Here is a 19463-nt window from a genome sequence, read left to right as displayed (position 1 = left end):
GGGGGGTGGGGGGCAAACTTTGTGTATTCTATGTGCTTTCATCGTAGCGCGCATTCAAATTATGCCATCACACTGAAGTGTCCCATACACTTTCATCTTCTTTGGTGAGAGGAATATGGAAAGCATCCCACCTTAACTTCTCACAGGATTTTGGCACAGATGATTATATGACGGGACGTGTGTGTGTGTGTATGTGTGTGAGTCTAACTTGATTCCAGGCCCTAAATCATTTGAATATGTGAATGTGAGCCAGCATTCCACCGATGTAAAATTTCCGCTTTGCACATGAGAATTCTCTCCGGTCGTCAAGAAAAACAACCGCGATAGAGAGTAGGGCGTAAAAAAAAAAAAAAAAAAAAAAACAGCCAGGAGAAAAAGAAAAGAGAGAAAAGAACAGACCAAACTGAAAGGAAAGACGAGTTGGGAGCCATGAACCAGCCCAGACCGGTAGCTGTAAGTGCCCGTGAACTAAGCTGCAATTACAAGTTAATTAAAACTTCAATTTAGGCCAAGACTGAGTTTGTTAGTGAGACTGTTATCGCGCACGGATGTGAGCGTGTCGGACGGTCGTGTGTGTGTGTGTGTGTTGAGAGCACAGCTGCCGGAGTATTGGCAAACACTCACTGCTGCTATGCAACAAGAGCTGTTCGTCTTCATCCAAAATCCAAAATACCTCTGGTTTCAGGAGCGTGTTGGACGAGCTAACATGTCCACATGCGCTGTATGCGTTGGCTGGATACCAGAGGAGGGGAGGGGGGGTATATATGCCTGGCAGACAAAGTGGCTGCAGCGCACATAATGTAATCTGGGCTTCCTAGAAGCACAGCACACTTTTCAAGGATAAGGTCAAATGCTTGACATTATCAAGACACAACAAAGACACTGCTATCAGGGGCTACAGGGTATCTCTCTATCCCCTGTCTGTGCGTGCACGGCGTACAGGCCCGGGTGGACACCTCTGCGCACACTTTTTGGTGTGTGTGTGTGTGCGCCGATGCACATGCCTACACGTCCGTGTGTTTAAGTACGCAAAAGGGATTATTTTGATCCTACGCTCGGTGATAGGGAAATTACGCAATAGCATCGATGTAACAGTGACGTATGTAACCCGTAACAGCTGCTGTGTGTGCACACACTCACTAGCACTAAGCCAAGTATGAAGTTATTTCACACTTAAAAGTGGCATTTATATGCTATTTTAACCAGGTGGACTGTCAATACAAATAATAATCAGATATATTACTGCTTTGACTTGTGATATGAGCAAGTATGAAGCAAATGCGCCCACGTCTTTCCCTCCCCTCCCGTTTCTCAAAAACATCTTTCCTCGATCTTTCCTGTTCTCATTGTAAGAGCAACTCTTTGTTTCTGTTTTTTTCACTCGCTCTCCCTCTCCTGTACTGCCACTCCTGTATTCCTCAGAAGTGGTAGAAAGAGGGAGGGAGAGAAAGAAAGAGTGAAGGAGAGGGATACAGATAGTGGGAGGGGAAGGCATGGAGATAGAAAATAGGGAGGGAGAGAATGTGGGGGAGGGGAGGGTAGCACTGCAATCTCTGGCAGAAAAAGCTGTGACGCACTATTGTGCATGTATATGCGTGCGCGCGCACACACACACATACACACACGGTGAATGAGGCGCACAGAGAACTGTGGGGGGACACGAGGAGATAATGAAGCCCAAGAGTGGAGCTCTTCCCTGGGCTACAAAGAAAGGAGCCTGCCCTTCCTTTCCTCTTTCCCAGTAGAAAACTCAGGGGCAAGGTGTTCTGCTTGGGTGTGTGAACAGACGGAACAGACAGATTAATAAATAGCATTTCAAACAGATTCCTAGAGTCAATGCACGCACACACGCGTGCACATGCGCACGCAAGGCGCGCACACACAAACACAGTCATACAGAAAATGTTTCCTGTCCCTTGCCTGTAACTGTGGGTGGAGACGGGTAGAAAGAGGAAGGAAGCCCAATCTGACTTCCTCTCATAGCCAGACTCACTCCAACTGCACAGCATGGCACGTCACCATGCCTCACACACATAAGCACGCACGCACACACCATCAATCACCTTTTTTTTTTTTTCTTACCAATAGTGCGGCGTAGCTCCTCACACTGGCTGATGTGGGGGAGTTTCAGCATCTCCTTCCATTTCTTGCTGCGGCCATTCCTCTTCCCTCCTCCACCTGGAACACACAGTGAGACCCACCATCGAGCCACCGTTTAGATGTTGTACTTTAAACAAAGTCTTTTTAGGTGATTTATTCTGGACGACCTGAGTGTGTGTGTGTGTGTGTGTGTGTGTGTGTGTGTGTGTGTGTGTGTGTGTGTGTGTGTGTGTGTGTGTGTGTTATTTTGCACGTGTGAGCATGCGGACCAAGCTGCCACCAGAGGCAGGGGCAGCTGTTTCATCTCTACAGTCGCCTCCATGCATCATGACAGAGCATGCGGTGAGGAATGTTGACAGCTTCAAAGATCATGGGGCACACACTCATCATGTGTCAAACACACACACACACACACACACACACACACACACACACACACAACTCGGGCTCACTTAAACATAACACTCACGGGTTATCTCGCTGAAAATGCAATCCCAAACTCAAACGTGCACACAAACGCACTGGCACGTTGTGTTTGGCAATTCTTTCGCCATATCAGATGACCATGATTTTAAAGTTAAAAATCTCCAGGCATCAAAGTTTATATTTGACCAAAGTGCTGATTTGAACGCGGGGGCCGACATGTGAAGTTCGCTGAACTCCGGTTTTTGATCATTGTGAATGACCTTTAGTGCAGAAAAATTTGTTTTGACAGGTTTCGCATAACTTTAAGCTCTGCTTCAGTGAAAAAGAGATTTATACAGCTCACTTACACGATGGCTTGGAAAAAAGTTTAGTTTCCAATATAACAAAAAAAAAAAAATCACACATAAACAGATTGAAACCTTTGAAGTTGTACAGACCACATACCAAACCAAATTTTCATTACTTAGCAATCCCTGAAGAGGAAAGTCCCCACCTAAATAATATATACATGCAAATTACGACGTGTTGAAGAAAATCAATACATGAAATGTGACATGGGTTTTATTGTTTCAGTGTCGGGTTGGAAAATCTGGGAAAAATGATTGATGTCAAAATATTCCAAAGATTATGTATTGAAATAGATCAAACTGTCAGATGAGGGATAGAAAAGTCAAATTCGGCTCCATTTAGAACTCACTAAAACCAGCTGCGTTGTGAAGTTTCTCACAGCCACGAATAACTCGTGAATTTTACTTATCCAAATAAATTCAAGAATTAGCAATTTGATGGATTACGAGCAGTGTTTCCTGGTGCTCCTCAACTATTACTGGCACTCTGATAATCTCATTTCCAAGTCATTTAATTTTCAAAGAAAGAAAAACACTAATCAAATTGACTTAAAAACTGATTAGCAAAGCGTTGTATGATCATTGTTTGTGTGATAGGATAATAAAAATAGTTCCAGTGATCAGATAGTTCATCTTTATTGTTGATTCTATCAAAAATCTGATTTAGCAGTTGAGGCGTGACTAAAAAGCTCTGAAGGACACGTCTGATATAAACAGTCGGCAGATTAAAACCCCTCCACTACATTTTGCTTCACACGACACTGCCACCCCCCTCCCGTCCCACCCCCAAATTCCTGATTCCAGACCTCAAAAACACAGGAGAAAATAAACCAGACTGAGCTCAAAGGAACCGAGCCGCCTGGAACTCCGCGAGGACAGCCCAGAGGGAAATCCTCTGCCCCAAAGTTCACAAGACAGCAGCTTGCCTGGCAGCAACATTTGACAGTCTCAACACAAACACATGGAGAAGGGGCGGTCAAACACCTGTGAAAGATTTTTTTCACGACGCACACTCGCACACAAGCAAAACTTCATCCTTCCTATTATACGGCAAAATAGCCTTGTAAAAAAAGAAAATCATTTTTTACTCTTGTATTTTATATTTACAAAAAAAAGGAACAGGTTTTCCAAGGCCGTTGTCCTTGAATGACTGGGGCGGTGACATGATAGTGATCTCACACAGTAAAATGATGAGATATGTTGACAGACCTGTTTTGTGGCTGCGGGGCTCAGGGAAGGGAGGCATAAGCCGCACATATGCGCGTAACCGCGCGCACACACGCACGTGTACACGCAGGCGCTGAATTAACATGCAAATATATTTTTTTCCTGAAAAAGGTGAGCAAAGAGGAGTTCTGGTGCAGCCGGTTGCACCTGGCAGGGGGAATTCTTGGGGGAAAATAATAAATAAGAAATTTAAAATTCCTTGGCAAAAATTTTTGCCAAAACTTCAGAAAGACGGATGACTTAAGTACTTAAAAAAAAAAAGGCAGAAAGATATTCCCCACTTCCAGGGAGGGGCACTGAGAACTCTTCAGATTTAGCGTGGCGAGCAGAGATTTGGGAAGACAATAATTGCACTACAGGAGAGACGTGACAAGAAAATGTCAACTGAAATTGAAGTCAGATGGAGGAAAGAGGTGGAAAAGTGAGGAGGATGACAACAAGGACAAAGATACATATAAGAAAGAAAGGAATTTTAATAAGTGGCTTAGGAAGGAAAGTGTGTGTGTCGACGAATGCACGGATGTGCACGTGCCTGGTTCGCAGGGCCACCCCACCCTGTTTAATGTCACTCTGACGTCAAAGCCATGTGTGCAGGCCCTTAATGCAGACAGGATGGAGCAAGTATTTATTTAACTTTGGTTCTCCCCTCTGAGAGAACAGGGCCCTCCATAAACACAGACTTCAGAGCTCCGGCTTCGCATCAGCCAGCGCTGAGATCATCACGCGGGAGGCCTGCACATGCGCAGCTGCGACAAGATATTTAAAATAAATAAAATAAGAAGAGGACGTTAGGAATATATGCAACGGGGCAACCTTTCAGTTTAGAGATGTTGCAATTTTGTAAGTTGTTGACTGTTAGGTCACCCCGATCTACATCCCTCACCATACTGAACTTGGATCTCTGGCCAAAAGAGAAGTGACTCTGCCAGCTTTAAATGACATTGTCACGTAAATAACTGCCCGCCCCAAAAAAAAGATGAAGGTCCGTCATTTGTCAATGACGGAACCGGCCACCACCTTTTGGGTTTCCACGGCTGCCGTTGCCTGTTTGCTGCAGTATTTTCAAGCGTGCTCTGACTCATGTTGATGTTTCCTCCAATCTGAACAGTTGGAGAAATTTAAATGTTTACTTTGAACAAAACGGATAAGGTTGTGTGCTAGAAAGTCCAGGCAGAGATCCATCCCCCCCCTCCACACTCTCCTTTAATGGATCTCGGATTTGGGCCATCGTGACACCAGTGTGTGAGTTCCAGAGTAAAAGACATTAGCTGAATGTTGTGATATTAATTTGTTTCAGCTGGATAAAATCACATTATAAGTGAAAGATCATCTTGGCCATATTTTGTCTGCTGTTGCAGGAGGAAAATGCTACATTAGCAAACACCATAGTATTAATTTGGAGGGAACATACTTCTGTATTCCAGTATCAATTATACTAAAATGTTACCTCTGGCAACAAAAAATACCAGGGAGAAAGAGCAAAGTGAAAGATAAACTTGTGTAGATTCCCTCCATTACATTTAAGACATGATGTATTTTATCACAAAGATTAAGGGCTGGACCTCAAATGAGGTCAAATTAAGTTTACTCAGCCGGATACCATCCCAGCCGAGACCATGGAGATAAGGTAAGGATACCAGACATGCATAAGAATGGAGATCCTCTGAGCTGCATTAACTCACTTTTGGCCCTTCAGGCACAATGCGGATTACAAGTCGGGGCAAATGTTACTTGGTTACATGTTGGTTGTGACGCCAACCATTTGGTTGAGCTACTTACAGTAGCAGACAATAAATATTGCATCTTTCTGAAAGTGTGAAATCGAAGCTCTTAAAATCCAATTGTTAAAGTTTAAAATGTGCGTAGTTTAGAGTGATGCATGTCAAATGCTGAAACTTTTTCACGGATCTGAGCCAAACATTGGTCCAGCGCCTCTATGTTTCTAACTTCTTTCTGGCATATTATTGCGTTTGATTTATTTCAACTTGTTGACACGCACTATTTAGAGGTACCATTTTGACATGAACTCTGGCGTGAACAACTACAAATACACACCAAGCATCTGCCCATTTTTTTTGATATGCAAAATTCCGGTTAGGCTCTAATTTAAAGGCGGTAAAAGGAGAAAGTGGGAAAGAAAAAGTACACAGAGTGTTTCTATGAAATGTTTCAGTATGTCTGGAGTGACCTTTGAGGGGCATTGATACCTGCCCAAAAACCAACTACCCACCCACCCACGGCTCAGTCTCGAAACTGTAACCCAGCAATCGGTGCGAATTTCCAAATGCTCTTAATGTGCCAAATATGGTCAGACACTATCCCAAATATGCTCCTCTCTACATCCTCCCTTCCCGTTTCTTTGATGTCAAGCCGGGGAAGAAGCCAGGGGTGGATGTCACACATAGCAGAATTGCAGTATCACTGCATGGCCGCCCCCTTCCCCAACACCTGAATTCCCGCAAACTTCACATTTAAATTCTGAAATGCGTTCCAACAAGGGTGTACAATCAATTTCAATTTTAAAAGTTTGAAGTGTAAAAACAATATAGTACTGGTCCCATTGACCTAGGTTAGTTCTTTAACAGATGTTATTCCCAAGGAAAAAAGAAAAAAAAGAGAAGAAATGCAGAGCTACAGAGCTCTATAATTGTGACGCTAAAAATGTGTTCATTTATGATAAGTCATTTTTCATTTCTGAAAGAGAGAACTTCAAGCCTTTTTTCCAAAAACACTATCAGTTTCAGTCCATGTCAAAATCAAACTGATGTGAACGTGTATTTACCCTAATTATCCACTATACACTATAATTCAGCTATCAATGTATTGAGAAAATGGTTTTAATATTGAGATGTAGTGGAATGTGTATTAATACCACATACACTGAGATATAATTTCCCCATTGTAAACCAAAGAAACTGTTGTTTTTAAGACACGTGGATGGAAAAAACAGCATAGGCTGCACCTTCTCCCACAGGGGTTCCCAGGTGTTACAATGAGCTTGCAGCACGGGCCTTCTCCGCGGCCTGTCTCTATTTTGTGTCGCCATATGGGAGAAGACGCTCGGCCATCTGACGAGCACATGTCACATGGTGACACCCGGAATAGCAGCCGCGAAGGCCAGATAGCTCGCCTGCGGGAGCGACAGACCGACGGCGGGCGGCAAGCAGCCAGTATTTACATCGTCGCGCAATATGCTTCAGGCACTTGCAGTGTGACTTTTTGTTATGAGTGAAGCGCTGCTTCTCCTCTCGTTGTCGACGGGACACCCAGTGCAGCAAATCGGGTTCAGAGCTCCCTCAGAAAAATTCCTCTCCGAAAAAAAGGAGGAGCCAAAGTCTGAAGGGTCAAGTGAGTTACGTTCACCGCGTTAAAAAGCCAAACGCGCTGTTTAGTAACTACACCACATTCTTGCACAACAGAATTTTTTATTTCCTTGCGCTCTAGTTTAAGACTGTAGATAACACTGTTTACAGAGATATTTTTGGCCAAGGTAATTATGCTCTAAATATTTGGTACCAGCCCTCGTCTTGTCAGCTACGCCCCACACCCTGCAGAAGCCACACATAGGTGGAGGTTCGGGTCGGATGGCTGCCGGCACTCTCCAAAAACATGACTTAAATGGTAGGAAATGAGACAGGGTCACACATAGTTTAGGCCCATTGTAATATGAGCATGCACACGCACGCAGGCACAATGGAGCCAGGCCATGATAAATGAATGGCCTGTTGCTTTCCCAGTCGCTTTCCCATACAGTGCGTGATTGGCTGAAGTGGCCTCTGATAAGGAAAACATTAGCTGCAAGTATCTCTGTTGCCTATTAAAAGCAAAGGCCTGGTGTTTGCATAAGGTAATCCGTCTGTTTATTCGCACTGGCGGAGAGACAGGGGGAGAGAAAAAGAGACGTGAATATCAGGCAACCCTGCTCCCCTAGTCTTTCCCTAATCCTCACCTCTTTCACATTTCCCATCGTTTTTTTTTCCCCCCAACCCTCGGCTTCTAGCTCCCCTCCCCCATACAAAAAAAAATGTTTTCTTCTCTTGTTACAGCTTTGTCAATTCTTTACAGCCAGACTTTTCTTCTCTTTCGTATTACAGCCCTTTTGCAGAAGGTGTTCGTCGTGTGGGAAAAAGGCAGCCAGATAAAACCGCAGGCGGGGTGGGGTGCGGGGTGACATTACGCCTCACACGAAGTACGACATCCAGTTTTTCTTTTCACATGAGCGCAACAATAACCATACGCACGTACGCAAAAAAAAAAAAAAAAAAGGGCCCACTCGGTCACTGTTGTGGAGGTGCCACGTGTTTTGCAAGACCCTTCCTTCCTTCCTTCCTTCCTTCCTTTGCCACATCGTCCACGTTCAAGAAATTTCATTAAAACAAATAGACGAGGTGTGAAAGCCGAGCCGTGTTTTCACAGCGTCTTCCAAAGGGGGGGGGGGGGAGGGGGGGTACTGCAAGACTAAACTTGAACAGGATACATGGAGTTTTAAAGCGTGTAAGATAAACAAAGCTGGCGGTAAATCTATAGGTTATGTACAACTGTCTCTCAGATTAAGGGGCCAGAGGTTCACTTCACGGCCGTGCCGTCTATCCAATGCAGAGCCCTTGAGCGTGGAACACTGAGCTCAGCTGACACCTTGAGCACTATCTTGGAGGACACCTTTCAGTCACTTTGGGCGGGGGGCATTTCACCAACGTCAAAATTGTGATTCCAGGAATCTTTCGAGAGGGCAAACTGATAAAAGGGACATCCAGACAGAAAAAAAAAACAGCCTGTTTTTACAGAGTATTTACCATATTCGTCTGATTACAGTGGCAAACCCCTGCCTCTGACATATTTGACTTCTTCCAGATTATAAAAAGTGAGTAAGAAGACCAGAAAGATGTAAAATTACCACTTGTTTTCTAGAAACATGATCTATAGACAGAACGGCTGTGAATTATGTTGCAATGGGGTTGCCACTTTTTTTAAAAGTAGGTTTGGAAACATTCTTTCAGAGAAATTCAGCCGGCTGGCTCGGCTTGCATTTCGGGTCCAGCAACAATAAGCAGCCTCCCGGTTTGATACACAAAATATTAAACAAAGAAAGCCTGAATCAACACACACACACACACACACACACACACACACACACACACACACACACACACACACACACACACACACACACACACACACACACACACACACACACACACACACACACACACACACACACACACCTGTTATTTTGGCGAAGAGCTAATTGTCATTTGGAAAATGGAAGTAGTTCCCTCCTCACACAGAGCAAGTGAAAGTTCAGGCCATAGTCAGGTCACTAAAGGGGTCACAGTTTAATCTCATTTTCAGTTTAAGTGCATGTGGTCATGCAGTTTCCTGTTTCATGATAGTGCCGTGGAAGTGCGAGATCGAAAACACACGACGACAGCTGGCTTCTCAGAGAAACGTTTAAAAATGCTGGGCTTTCACCTGAAGCTTTTCACGGTCGCAGACTAAAAACTGAAAGAAGGAAGGACATTTATGGAGTTGTACTGGAGTCACTCCTGTCATCTCGATTATGAAGTATAAGATGGCAATCAAAGCTGTTTTAATCTGTCTTTTCCTAGTCTTGGGCTAACAATAGCAAACATGTTTCTCATTATCGCAAGTCTCTCAGTCTTTACAGTGACATAACACAATCAATAACCAATAGATGAGCACTATCAAAACTGGAAACAGGAAACCTTGTAGACAAACAATTGCCAGAGTGGTACTGGCGGCAGAGCTGTTATTTGCAGGCGGCGTGGCTGGACGGGAAGGGCGAAGGACGTCCCGATCAATATAGACCGTCCGGAAAGAGGAGCGAAGTGAAGCTGCGGACAGAACAGCTCAGCTTGTTCGATATCACCTCTAGAACGTATCACAACCGACTGGAGAAGGAAAAGCGATGGACTGAAAAGCGGAGGTTCTGCAAATATCCGGTGAAAACATTGCATGATGGGAAAAAAAAAATGCTGAAAGAATCTAGTTTGAGTCTTGAAAATAGTGACCCTGGAAGATTCCTAGTCATTGTATAATCTCAGTCTGTGACTAGGCTGCGGCAAAAAAAAAAAAAATTGTCTTTAGATGTGAGCAGGTGTGAGATGATAGTTTTCCACGAGTCTTTTCCAGGTCTTCTAATGCATGGGCTGCTTAACACAGCCGAAACATTGTTCCTCTGACGCTGAAAGAGAACCTCAGAAATTGCCACATCATGCTTGTTCCACTGGCCAAGTGACTACGCTAATGAACATCCCGGCGGCCACACCGGTTCGACACTGCCGCCAGAGCCATGTGGCCCGACCAAGCAGTGCAGCCGGCGTCTCATTCTGCATGCAGTCCATTTGTGGGTTCAGTGACTGTAAAACGAGTCCCACATCAAGGGACGGTCACACAGCGACGCTGGTTTATGGGCCTCAGCTGGAGGAAACACCCAGAGTGATGACAACAAGTGTTAGTCTGGCCACGGCCGCAAAACTAATAAAGCCACGCTGGCTAACGTCACAGGAAAACCCTCGCAAGTGGTCTGAGGGGACCTGCTGGCTGACACTGTCGGGCCAGGGTGGCACCGAGGGGCCAGAGAGCACAGAGAGGGCGGGGACGCCGGCTTCCCTGTCAAATGGAAAATAAAATAAAATAGACAGACGTTTCAAAAGTTGAACATTTAAGATGGGAGATGAATTACATAATGGGGATTAAAAGTTGTTTCTATTTGTCAGAAGAACAAAAGCACTACATTCAAACGTAATAAAGGCACTGAGCCAACTGCTTGTTTACATGCACCACATGATTCTCCATGCCTTCCATTGTTCTCTAGATCAATATTGAGTGACAGATTTTTGGTTATTAGTATAAATATCCCCCACCTCACATGGTTTACCCCAGAGCGGTCAGGTGGTTCCAGGAGTGGCAATGATCGGCCAGGGGCCAAGACACAGTGCCGCAGTGACAGCAAGAGCAGAAATGCATGACAGGACAAATGTAGATTTTGTGCATGGTGGCTGTTCACAGCAGCCTGTGTGTCGACCCTTAAATTCTACCAGACTCTTAAATTGACCAAGAGGTGAACTGAAACAAATATGCAGAAGAGTGAGATAAAAAAAAAATTCACAGAAGAATGAATTCCTCTAAGAATCATGATTTTACCCATGATTTTTTTCCCCTTACTGGTGCAGGCAGCTCAGCATTAAACAGAATTCATGTGAATAATTCAAGTTTTTTCATGATTTATCAAAAAAAAAAAACAACAACCATTATACACACACACACGCAAAGTGAAATGACAGAACTACTCAGTAGATCTGAATGCAACACAGACACCGTCCACACTGTTTTGAGGTCCAGCGGTCCGATTATAACTCACACCTGAATCCAACACATAAATGGCAGCACCAAAGAGATTCTGGGTAATGTAGTTAATTGCCAAGTGAAAGAAAAGCAATTCAAATGAGCAGCAAAGGGCACTGAAAGCAGCTAACAACAGATGCTTTATTTTTGTTTTATTTAATATCAGCAGGATTAGACACTGCTCAACCCTGACGTCACAGACCAGTTTGTTTTAAAAACGTAGTAACTACTAGTTTATACTTAATGGCATGCTCAGATAATGACCACATGGCTGATCCAAGGGAAAAGTTTTCATTTTGAAATTTGACAGTGATGTATCCAGGATGATTTTTTTTGTAGCCTTGGTGTCAAGACAATTTATCCCATATCAGAATTTATCATTTGCATTTTGTTCCACATTTAAACAAGGTAATAATGCAGAGGCCATCTTGATATAACGTATACACTTCAGTCATACATGAAGAGGACACAGTACCATGGTTTCAAATTTAATTGTAAATAAAGTTAAAATAGTGAAATTTCAACAGCGACATTATAGCTGTTGATCTACAGCTGTGGGGTACATTAAAAGAACATGGACTGTTCAAATCACTTGTGGAAAATTAAAAATTAAAATAAAAACTCCAATAGTATTGAAGAGCTCTGACAAACAAACGGTAATGGAGGCAGGAGGATATTTTACAGCTGAAGGGTAAACATCGTTTCACCACAACAGGCTTTGCGCCACCATTTGCTGGGCTGTGATCGTCCAGCTCTGCCGACTCAGGTGCCGCGGCAAAGTAGTGTAAACAGTGGAGTCTGCGGGAGCCGCTAAGATAACACTTTCTAAATTATCTCAAGTGCTTTTAACTGCATTATATACCACCGGGGTCCCTGGGACGACAAGCAAATGGGAGCAAACCAATAACCATGTTTATTAAACTAATATTGGTAGAATACACTTAAGTATATCAGTCAGATCCCACAATATTGTGCATTACATTACCACAGGAACATAATCCTTTATTTGAGGGGGCCACAGCTTCATTACTTGGTGGCCCCAATAGCGCCTGATGGTTTCTTTAATGTGGAGGAGGATGGAATCATTCAAACCAAATCAACAGTGAAATACATCACATCAGAGAAGTTGGTTTTAGTGTGGATGTAATAAATTTAAAAATAATTCGACTGGGGGGAACAGAGAAACAGTACAGTTGCTACATTGGTATTGTTTGGTGTGTTTCTTGTCCGACTTCTGACGGGAGCTTCTGCAGGAACAGGCCTTTCTCATAAATGTGCACATGTGCGGGCTATGTTCAAAAAGCAACTGAAGCCCAGAAATGTGGGTGCGATGAAAGTTTTAGGGGAAAAAAAATCCAATCATTTCATAACGTTGTGATTTAGAAACACAAATTAAAACCAACTTCTCAACAGATTACAGCAGAGCTGAATTGTTATGATCCGGCACTAACAAAAGCTGTGACGTTTTCAAGGCAGACATAAAACAATGCAGTTCTGTCTTTCCCAACTGAGAAGCAGAAAGATGAACCAGACTGTTCACCCCTGATCCAAAAGCAGAGGAAGCCACACTGTGATATCCATGTCTACGTTAAAAGAAAAAAACAAACGAGAGAAAAGGTCATGTTTCAGCCCCTGCGGATTGCACCATAGGACCACAGATGAACGACCCCATGGCCAAAAGAACTTTAATTGAAAAAACACTGAAAACTAACCCACTCAGGCCAGCTGGCCCTACAGCTGATGAACTCTTCATGAGATTGAGTTGTAGTACACGTCATTTTAGAAATGCAGCGACGAACTGCACGGATATGTTAGCAGGCCAGGGTGTGTGGCTACTATTTCAGCATGCATTTACATTACACTTGAAGTCTGAATAGCAAAAAGAAACAGGAGCCCAATGATACACATCAAAAACACACCGTGACTTTACGACAGAATATGCAGTGTATTCAAGGTACATTTCACAGTTCTCATGATTTCTATTATATTCGTAAAATGAAATTTGACATCCACACGTGAGCTAAAACGCCACTTGTTTCCTGTTATTACTTCTGCTGACATTTCACAGCAAAACTGCCTCTCACCTCTCACAGTGACCGCAACTGCAGCACCTCCTGCGGCCGTCGGCAGATGCAGACTAACCATAAAGGGTGGGTTTTCTTTCCACATTACGTGGCATTATGTGAGCTGCAAACACACAATGCGTTGGAGACAACAACACACCATTTCCTTTAGCTAATCTTTGGGCTGTGACAGACATGACACACCCTAATGTGACACCTTTCATTTGATCAACCTACTTTCAGAATGTGCAGGTTGCCACAGCCATTTATTAGGGTGTTGCATATATTAAAGAGGACTGCTCAGAAGCACAGAGCTATGTTAAAAATCATGCGACTCTGAATTATATCGTTCACTTATGATTGGTCTACAACAAAAATCTTTTGGTTTAGTTCAATTCTATTCTGATTTATTTCTCACTTTCCTCACTCAGTATATGAAAATGTAGAGGGTATATAAATAGTGAGCTGTCCACAGAAAAATGTAAAAAATAAATGACCACCTGGGAGATCCCCGAACGCATCATCATACTGCATTCAGAACTTAGTTTAAAAGTGGAATTCAGCTAAACGGTCTTTGTGTTGTGTATCTAAAATGCGATTTCCTCAAACTCGGAACATTTTATGATTTATACCAAAATTAAAACACGAGTTTCTGATTATTGGCATGGCGGGGGGGGGGGGGGGTTCTTTCCCTCATGTTACCCCCAGTTCTGTCAAGATGGCCATTCGAAATAATTGGTTGGATGAAATGTGCAACGCACTTGATGATGTTAAAAAAATATATATACATTTCCCATAGCCAGCGAAAGACATACATCCAAGAAAAGGCCGATTTATATATGTGCAGCTAACTGCTGCTTCAAGATAAGGACCATACGCTACAAATTTTAGGTAATCGGTATCTTCCAATCTAATCCAAGGGGAATTATTTTATGGCCCTCGTGTCAAAGGGGTTTGGAGGAAGAAGAACAACTTCTTTGTGTGCCCCCCCACCACCCACCCCCCTTGCAAAGACTGGGGTTTTGGTGGTGTCAGATTCGCTGTCTGACTGTAAGCAACAAGTGTTTTTTTCTGCGGTTTTCAACACTGTCAATAAAATAAGAATAAACAATAATTCTGTTGGACAAGCCCTACATCGGCCCCTGTCTCTGGCCGCTTCACACGCCGACCGTTGGAAAGCTGACAGCCTTTTGGTATATTTATGGAAAAGGAGAGATATGTTTTCAATCTGGGAGACAATCTAAAAAGACAGTTTCTATGGGGTTAACAGGATTAAGTCTTTTTTTGAAGTTAAAAGGCAGGGCTACACTAAACGAAAACAGAAATTCCAGTGTATTCTGTCAAGCTATTTTAGTATGTGAATAAAAAGTTGAGAGCCCAAGTCATAATAAAGACGTTTAAATTCAAATATTCTGGACGCTGAGGTTTGACGTCATTCAAAGGCCTAGAGTATTCTCAGCGTAATCTAAACCTGTTTTACATCTAATAACATGGAACAAAATAAAATCTGAGTATGTAGGGGCCCAGGCATGATGGCCAGAGACCACATAGTGTCAATAAAACACTTGGATTAAAATCAGGCCTTTTTCCTCCCATAATATTCCCTATTCAGGAGTTATGAAACAGTTGTAACTTTAATGTATATTGGATGCGCATGTATTAAATAGATGTGATCTACAGATGTACCAAAAAGTTGAATCTTATAATATAATTAGGTTTAGTCATGCTAGCATCCTCAACATAATGGGTAAAAATGCATAAAATTACATGTTTACTTACCTAAATTCCTTTGCAAAATCTTTATGATCTGTGTTTTATTCAGGGAGGAGCGAGTCAGCAAGGTCACTGTCGTCACTTAATATGTTTACTGCTAAACTGTGCAAGCCTCTTTCAAATTGAGAAGAAAATTGAGGCAAAGAACATACTTCTTTTTGGGTCTGCACCAGTTATCATTGAGATAAGTCCCAAAATAACATCTCAAGAGACACTGGGCACAAGGATATGGATCATATAAACTAGTTTGTATGTTTGGTGAAACCTTGTTAAAATGCATATTGCGGGTCTGCAAGGTTAGAAACATTTAAAACAATTCAATTTGTCGCAATAGAAAATTTCAACTTTGATAAAATGTTTTTTTTATTGTAATAGAAAGTCCAGAGGTTTTCTTTTGGGGTCGCAACTGCAGTGAACTTTCATAAGTGCTTTGAATTGCTTTTTTTTTTTTTTTGTAAATGTGCTACACAAATAAACTCGGCCTGCCAAAATCCTCGCATCACATCAGCGTGACTCAAGACTGGTGCTGTTTGTCATTAATCACTACCTTATGTGCAGTTTACTATCTGGAGTGTCCAAACAGCGCAGGACTTAACACCATTACACTGAATCGCCCTTCAAGTTTACTTATCCAAGGATTTAACTCCCCAACAAAACAAGCTCTGAAAGGCCGCAGTAAACAAACGTTCTATATTTGATAGGTCTCTGGATTTGACCTGAGTGGGTTCTTAAAAACGTTCACCTGGTGCTACATGCTGCACCACGTCCGCTTAGGGTAAAACGAATATCTGACACAGAAAAGAAACAATTCTGATATTTTATATCATTCTGAAATATCGAAAAAAAATCTAGACATGTGATACTCTTTACAATGAGCTGATGTCAATTTAATTTAATGTTTCTATTGTAAGTCGCTTTGGATAAAAGCATCTGCCAAATCCAATGTAATGTAATGTATTGTAATGTAATGTAATGTAATGTAATGTAATGTAATGTAATGCAAATGCAATGCAATGCAATGCAATGTAATGTAATGTTTCAATCTCAAAACAATGTTTATTTAATATAACTTGGGTGCTGAAGTGCTGAATGTAGTAGGAAATTAAAAAAAACAGGAGCACAGTAGAAAACCAGTAAAATATCAACACCGAAAGAAGTCGTTTTGTACTGAGTGGACATTAACATTTGAATGTTTGCGAGACTTTGATAGTTGACAAAGCCACTTGAGACATCAGCCGTATTCACAGTTCCATCACGTTTGGTTTTAGTCAACCTGACTGTGACATCGCAGCTCATGTTCAACACTATCAACCTCAAATGTCCAACCCAGAAGGATCTTTTTTTAATTTGATTGTATTGGTGAAATATCTAAAATTGTCATGCAAGGAGACAAATACGTGGGATGCCTGTACCTGTGAAAGGCCGTGTTTGGCCAACAGAATCATCCTGGTGACTGACACCTGAAATCCTACCAGGATGAGTTATTGAGCACTTTCTCTCAATAACTGCTCCTCCTTGTCCCAACAGCTGAATCTAAGAGTTACGGGGCAGGTTTAATGTCTCACCTTTTCAGGAAACACTAGCAGGTCAGCCAGCTGTGGACTCCCCTGGGGGTGGACAGAGGTGGTACTCCACGCACTCTGCTGAGACCTCAGTGAAATGAGGTACACTTTCTGCCCAGATGTAGATATTTATTAAAAAAAATCTAAATAAAAAAAAGGTGGGATTTGCTCCCGAAGTTCCAACACTCAAATTGTTTGATGGCTGCGCCATGAGGCCCGCAGATGCCAAGAAGATGAAAAAAGCAAAGCAAAAGATACACTCCGAAACATCACAATATGTAACGCCGATTTAAATTATGTTCCACTAACTCGCCCCAAGACAGGGTCCTTCTCGACCCATGTTGGTCTTGTGAATACCAGCCGAGGAGTTTGTTGTGTGACACCAGTGGATGACAAACAGGCAAACACAGTAACCAAACCTTGACAGAGGTCATTCTCCTCACTCTCGCAATTCATGAGACCTCAGCTGTCTGAACCAGTGTGTTACCGCTCGAGCAAGGAGGGGGGTTAGACACACACCTGACTGCGTGCTCAAAGTACTATTCCAGGGGAAAGAGATTTCAACTATTCGTACAACTTTGTATTCTTCTTCTACCACCCCTACGTCTTACCGACACGACCAAAAACCTGCCTGCGGAGAGTTGGTGTTTTACCCCAGACGAGATGCGCTGTTACATTCGCAGTTTATCTCTCAAGAGGATTGCCTTGATAAGCCGCGTAGCATTTCCGTGCAGTGGAGTGGAATAATCGACCCCCGGGGGTCAACATTCTGGAATACTGGAGACGTCTTTGCACGCCGAAACGCATATGTTCGCACATTGACAGATGGCAAGCCCCGCGGATGGAATTGATGTACAGTACCCTCACCTGATTACATTCGTGACAATGCAAAGCACCATTTAATGGCAGGTGAATGGGGAAGCGTGGCACCCGGCCAGGGGCAGCTGCCGCTACGAAATGGACTCAACGCCGCCGTGAATAATCCATTTCACAGCGGCGATGGCTTTTAGTCTTCAACTGGAATGCAGTCTGAATATAAAACGTAAGCGGAGAGGAAGATTAGGGGGGATGACGGGGTAGCGGGGTTGGGGTTCCTCTCCCCTCAAGCCATGTAGGCAAGGCATCGTAGATGACTGCCCGTGTCGAATCGAGATCGATCGACCTACACTACATCCTCCGAGGCCAGGCAGAGGCGGCGGGCCGGCGTGCGGTTGTCCGCTCTGATTGGCGGGGAAGCGATGGAGTGGATATAGTGGAGGAGGACTAACATAGCCCCCCTCACTCCCTCCCTCCCTCCTTTCCTCCTCCGGCTGCTGACACAGTGCTGCACACCGACCCTGCGCCCACTCACTGCTCTGCCATCTCCTGGAAACAGATGGATCCTCGCCTCTGTTCCACCTCCAGGTGAGGTGCTGCTGCTGCTGCTGCTGTTGCTGCGGGATCACACTCCGCGCCCCCACCCTCCTCATCACGCACGACACTGCGGTGGAATATTTTGCGTCGACCAACGCCGTCGCCACTACACTACACAACACCCCCATCACTTTCTTTTGCAAGACGTTTAAAAAAAAAAAACAGTGAAACCTACAGCGGCAGGTAGACGCAGAGAACACCTCCTCCTCAAGGTGCCGCGGGAACGCGCTCGACCCCCCGCGTACGCGCGCAAACACAAATATCACGGCAAACACCGGCGCTAGTGTGGAAAAGAAGGAGAGAAAAAAAAAAGAAAAAGTGTTCGGGAGCCACTAAAGCAACGCGCTGCCATCGAAGCTGCAAACACTCCCTGCGTTGTTCACCACCACCTCCCGCACGGACACACATACATACATACATACATACATACACACACCCCGCCCGCCTCCAAAGCCAGCAGGGCCTTAACCTGCCCGGTAAATAACGTGCGCTGTCAGCGTCCGAGCAGCTGATTTCTACCGAATACGTCCCCCCTCCTCTTCCTTCCTCACCCCCTGGGTGGTGGAGGGAGGGCGGGGATGGAGGGGGAGCACCGAGGGTGGACGGGAGGGGGGGGGGGCGGAAAAGCGTGAATCCGGAGCGGGACAGCCGTGAGCTCTGGCTCGTCCGTGGCCGTGTGGCGGAGGTGGGAAAGAGAGGGAAGGGGGGGGGGGACACATTTCTTTCTTCATTTTTTTTTAGCCGTTCGGAGTGTCTTACCTTCTCTCGCCTTCAGGAGAACCGTGTTGGCCACGATATTTTCAATCTCCATTGTCAGAATGCGATTCCCGTGCAGTCGCGATACATTTCACTCGGCAGGAGGGGGGGGAGACGGGTATCTCTCTCTCTCGTTCTATGTCTCTCGCTCTCTCTTTCTCTTATCTCTCTCTATTTCTTTCTCTTTCTCCTTGGTCAAACGCGCCGACGACGACCGTGGGGCGGCTGCGGGCGCACGGACAGGACGCGGCGCTGGTGGCGCATAGCCGCCGCTTTCCCGCGGCGAGACGTCCGGTCGAAGGCTGCCGAGGGGGGAGCCGTGCGGTTACGACGGCGGCTCGTTAGCATTCACAGCCTGCCTTCCTTTTCCCTTCCCTCTCCGCCTGCCTACCCTTCCTGATTCGGCTCCCTCCTCCCTTCTTCTCCACTCC

General features: G+C 44.2%; 1 protein-coding gene across 4 annotated transcripts in view; it reads right to left on the bottom strand.

The window, feature by feature from the left end:
• The window catches only part of grk4 (G protein-coupled receptor kinase 4), a 48948-nt gene extending 29485 nt beyond the window's left edge, over positions 1-19463 (bottom strand). For 3 of the 4 annotated variants that reach the window (XM_086142394.1, XM_086142393.1, XM_086142396.1), the window contains exons 1-2: positions 19036-19463; positions 2083-2178 (exon numbers count right to left, since the gene is read on the bottom strand). In XM_086142394.1, coding sequence (XP_085998520.1) covers positions 2083-2178; positions 19036-19087 — 148 coding nt within the window. In that variant the 5' untranslated portion in view covers positions 19088-19463. The remainder of the gene's footprint in view (positions 1-2082; positions 2179-19035) is intronic. The other variant, XM_086142395.1, reaches the window with a different exon arrangement.

This window comes from Fistularia commersonii, chromosome 35 (assembly GCF_037954325.1).
Source record: "Fistularia commersonii isolate RoL2024-O1a breed Wild chromosome 35, RoL_Fcom_v1.0, whole genome shotgun sequence".
Lineage (NCBI taxonomy): Eukaryota > Metazoa > Chordata > Actinopteri > Syngnathiformes > Fistulariidae > Fistularia > Fistularia commersonii.
This window is presented reverse-complemented; position numbering and strand designations above follow the sequence as displayed.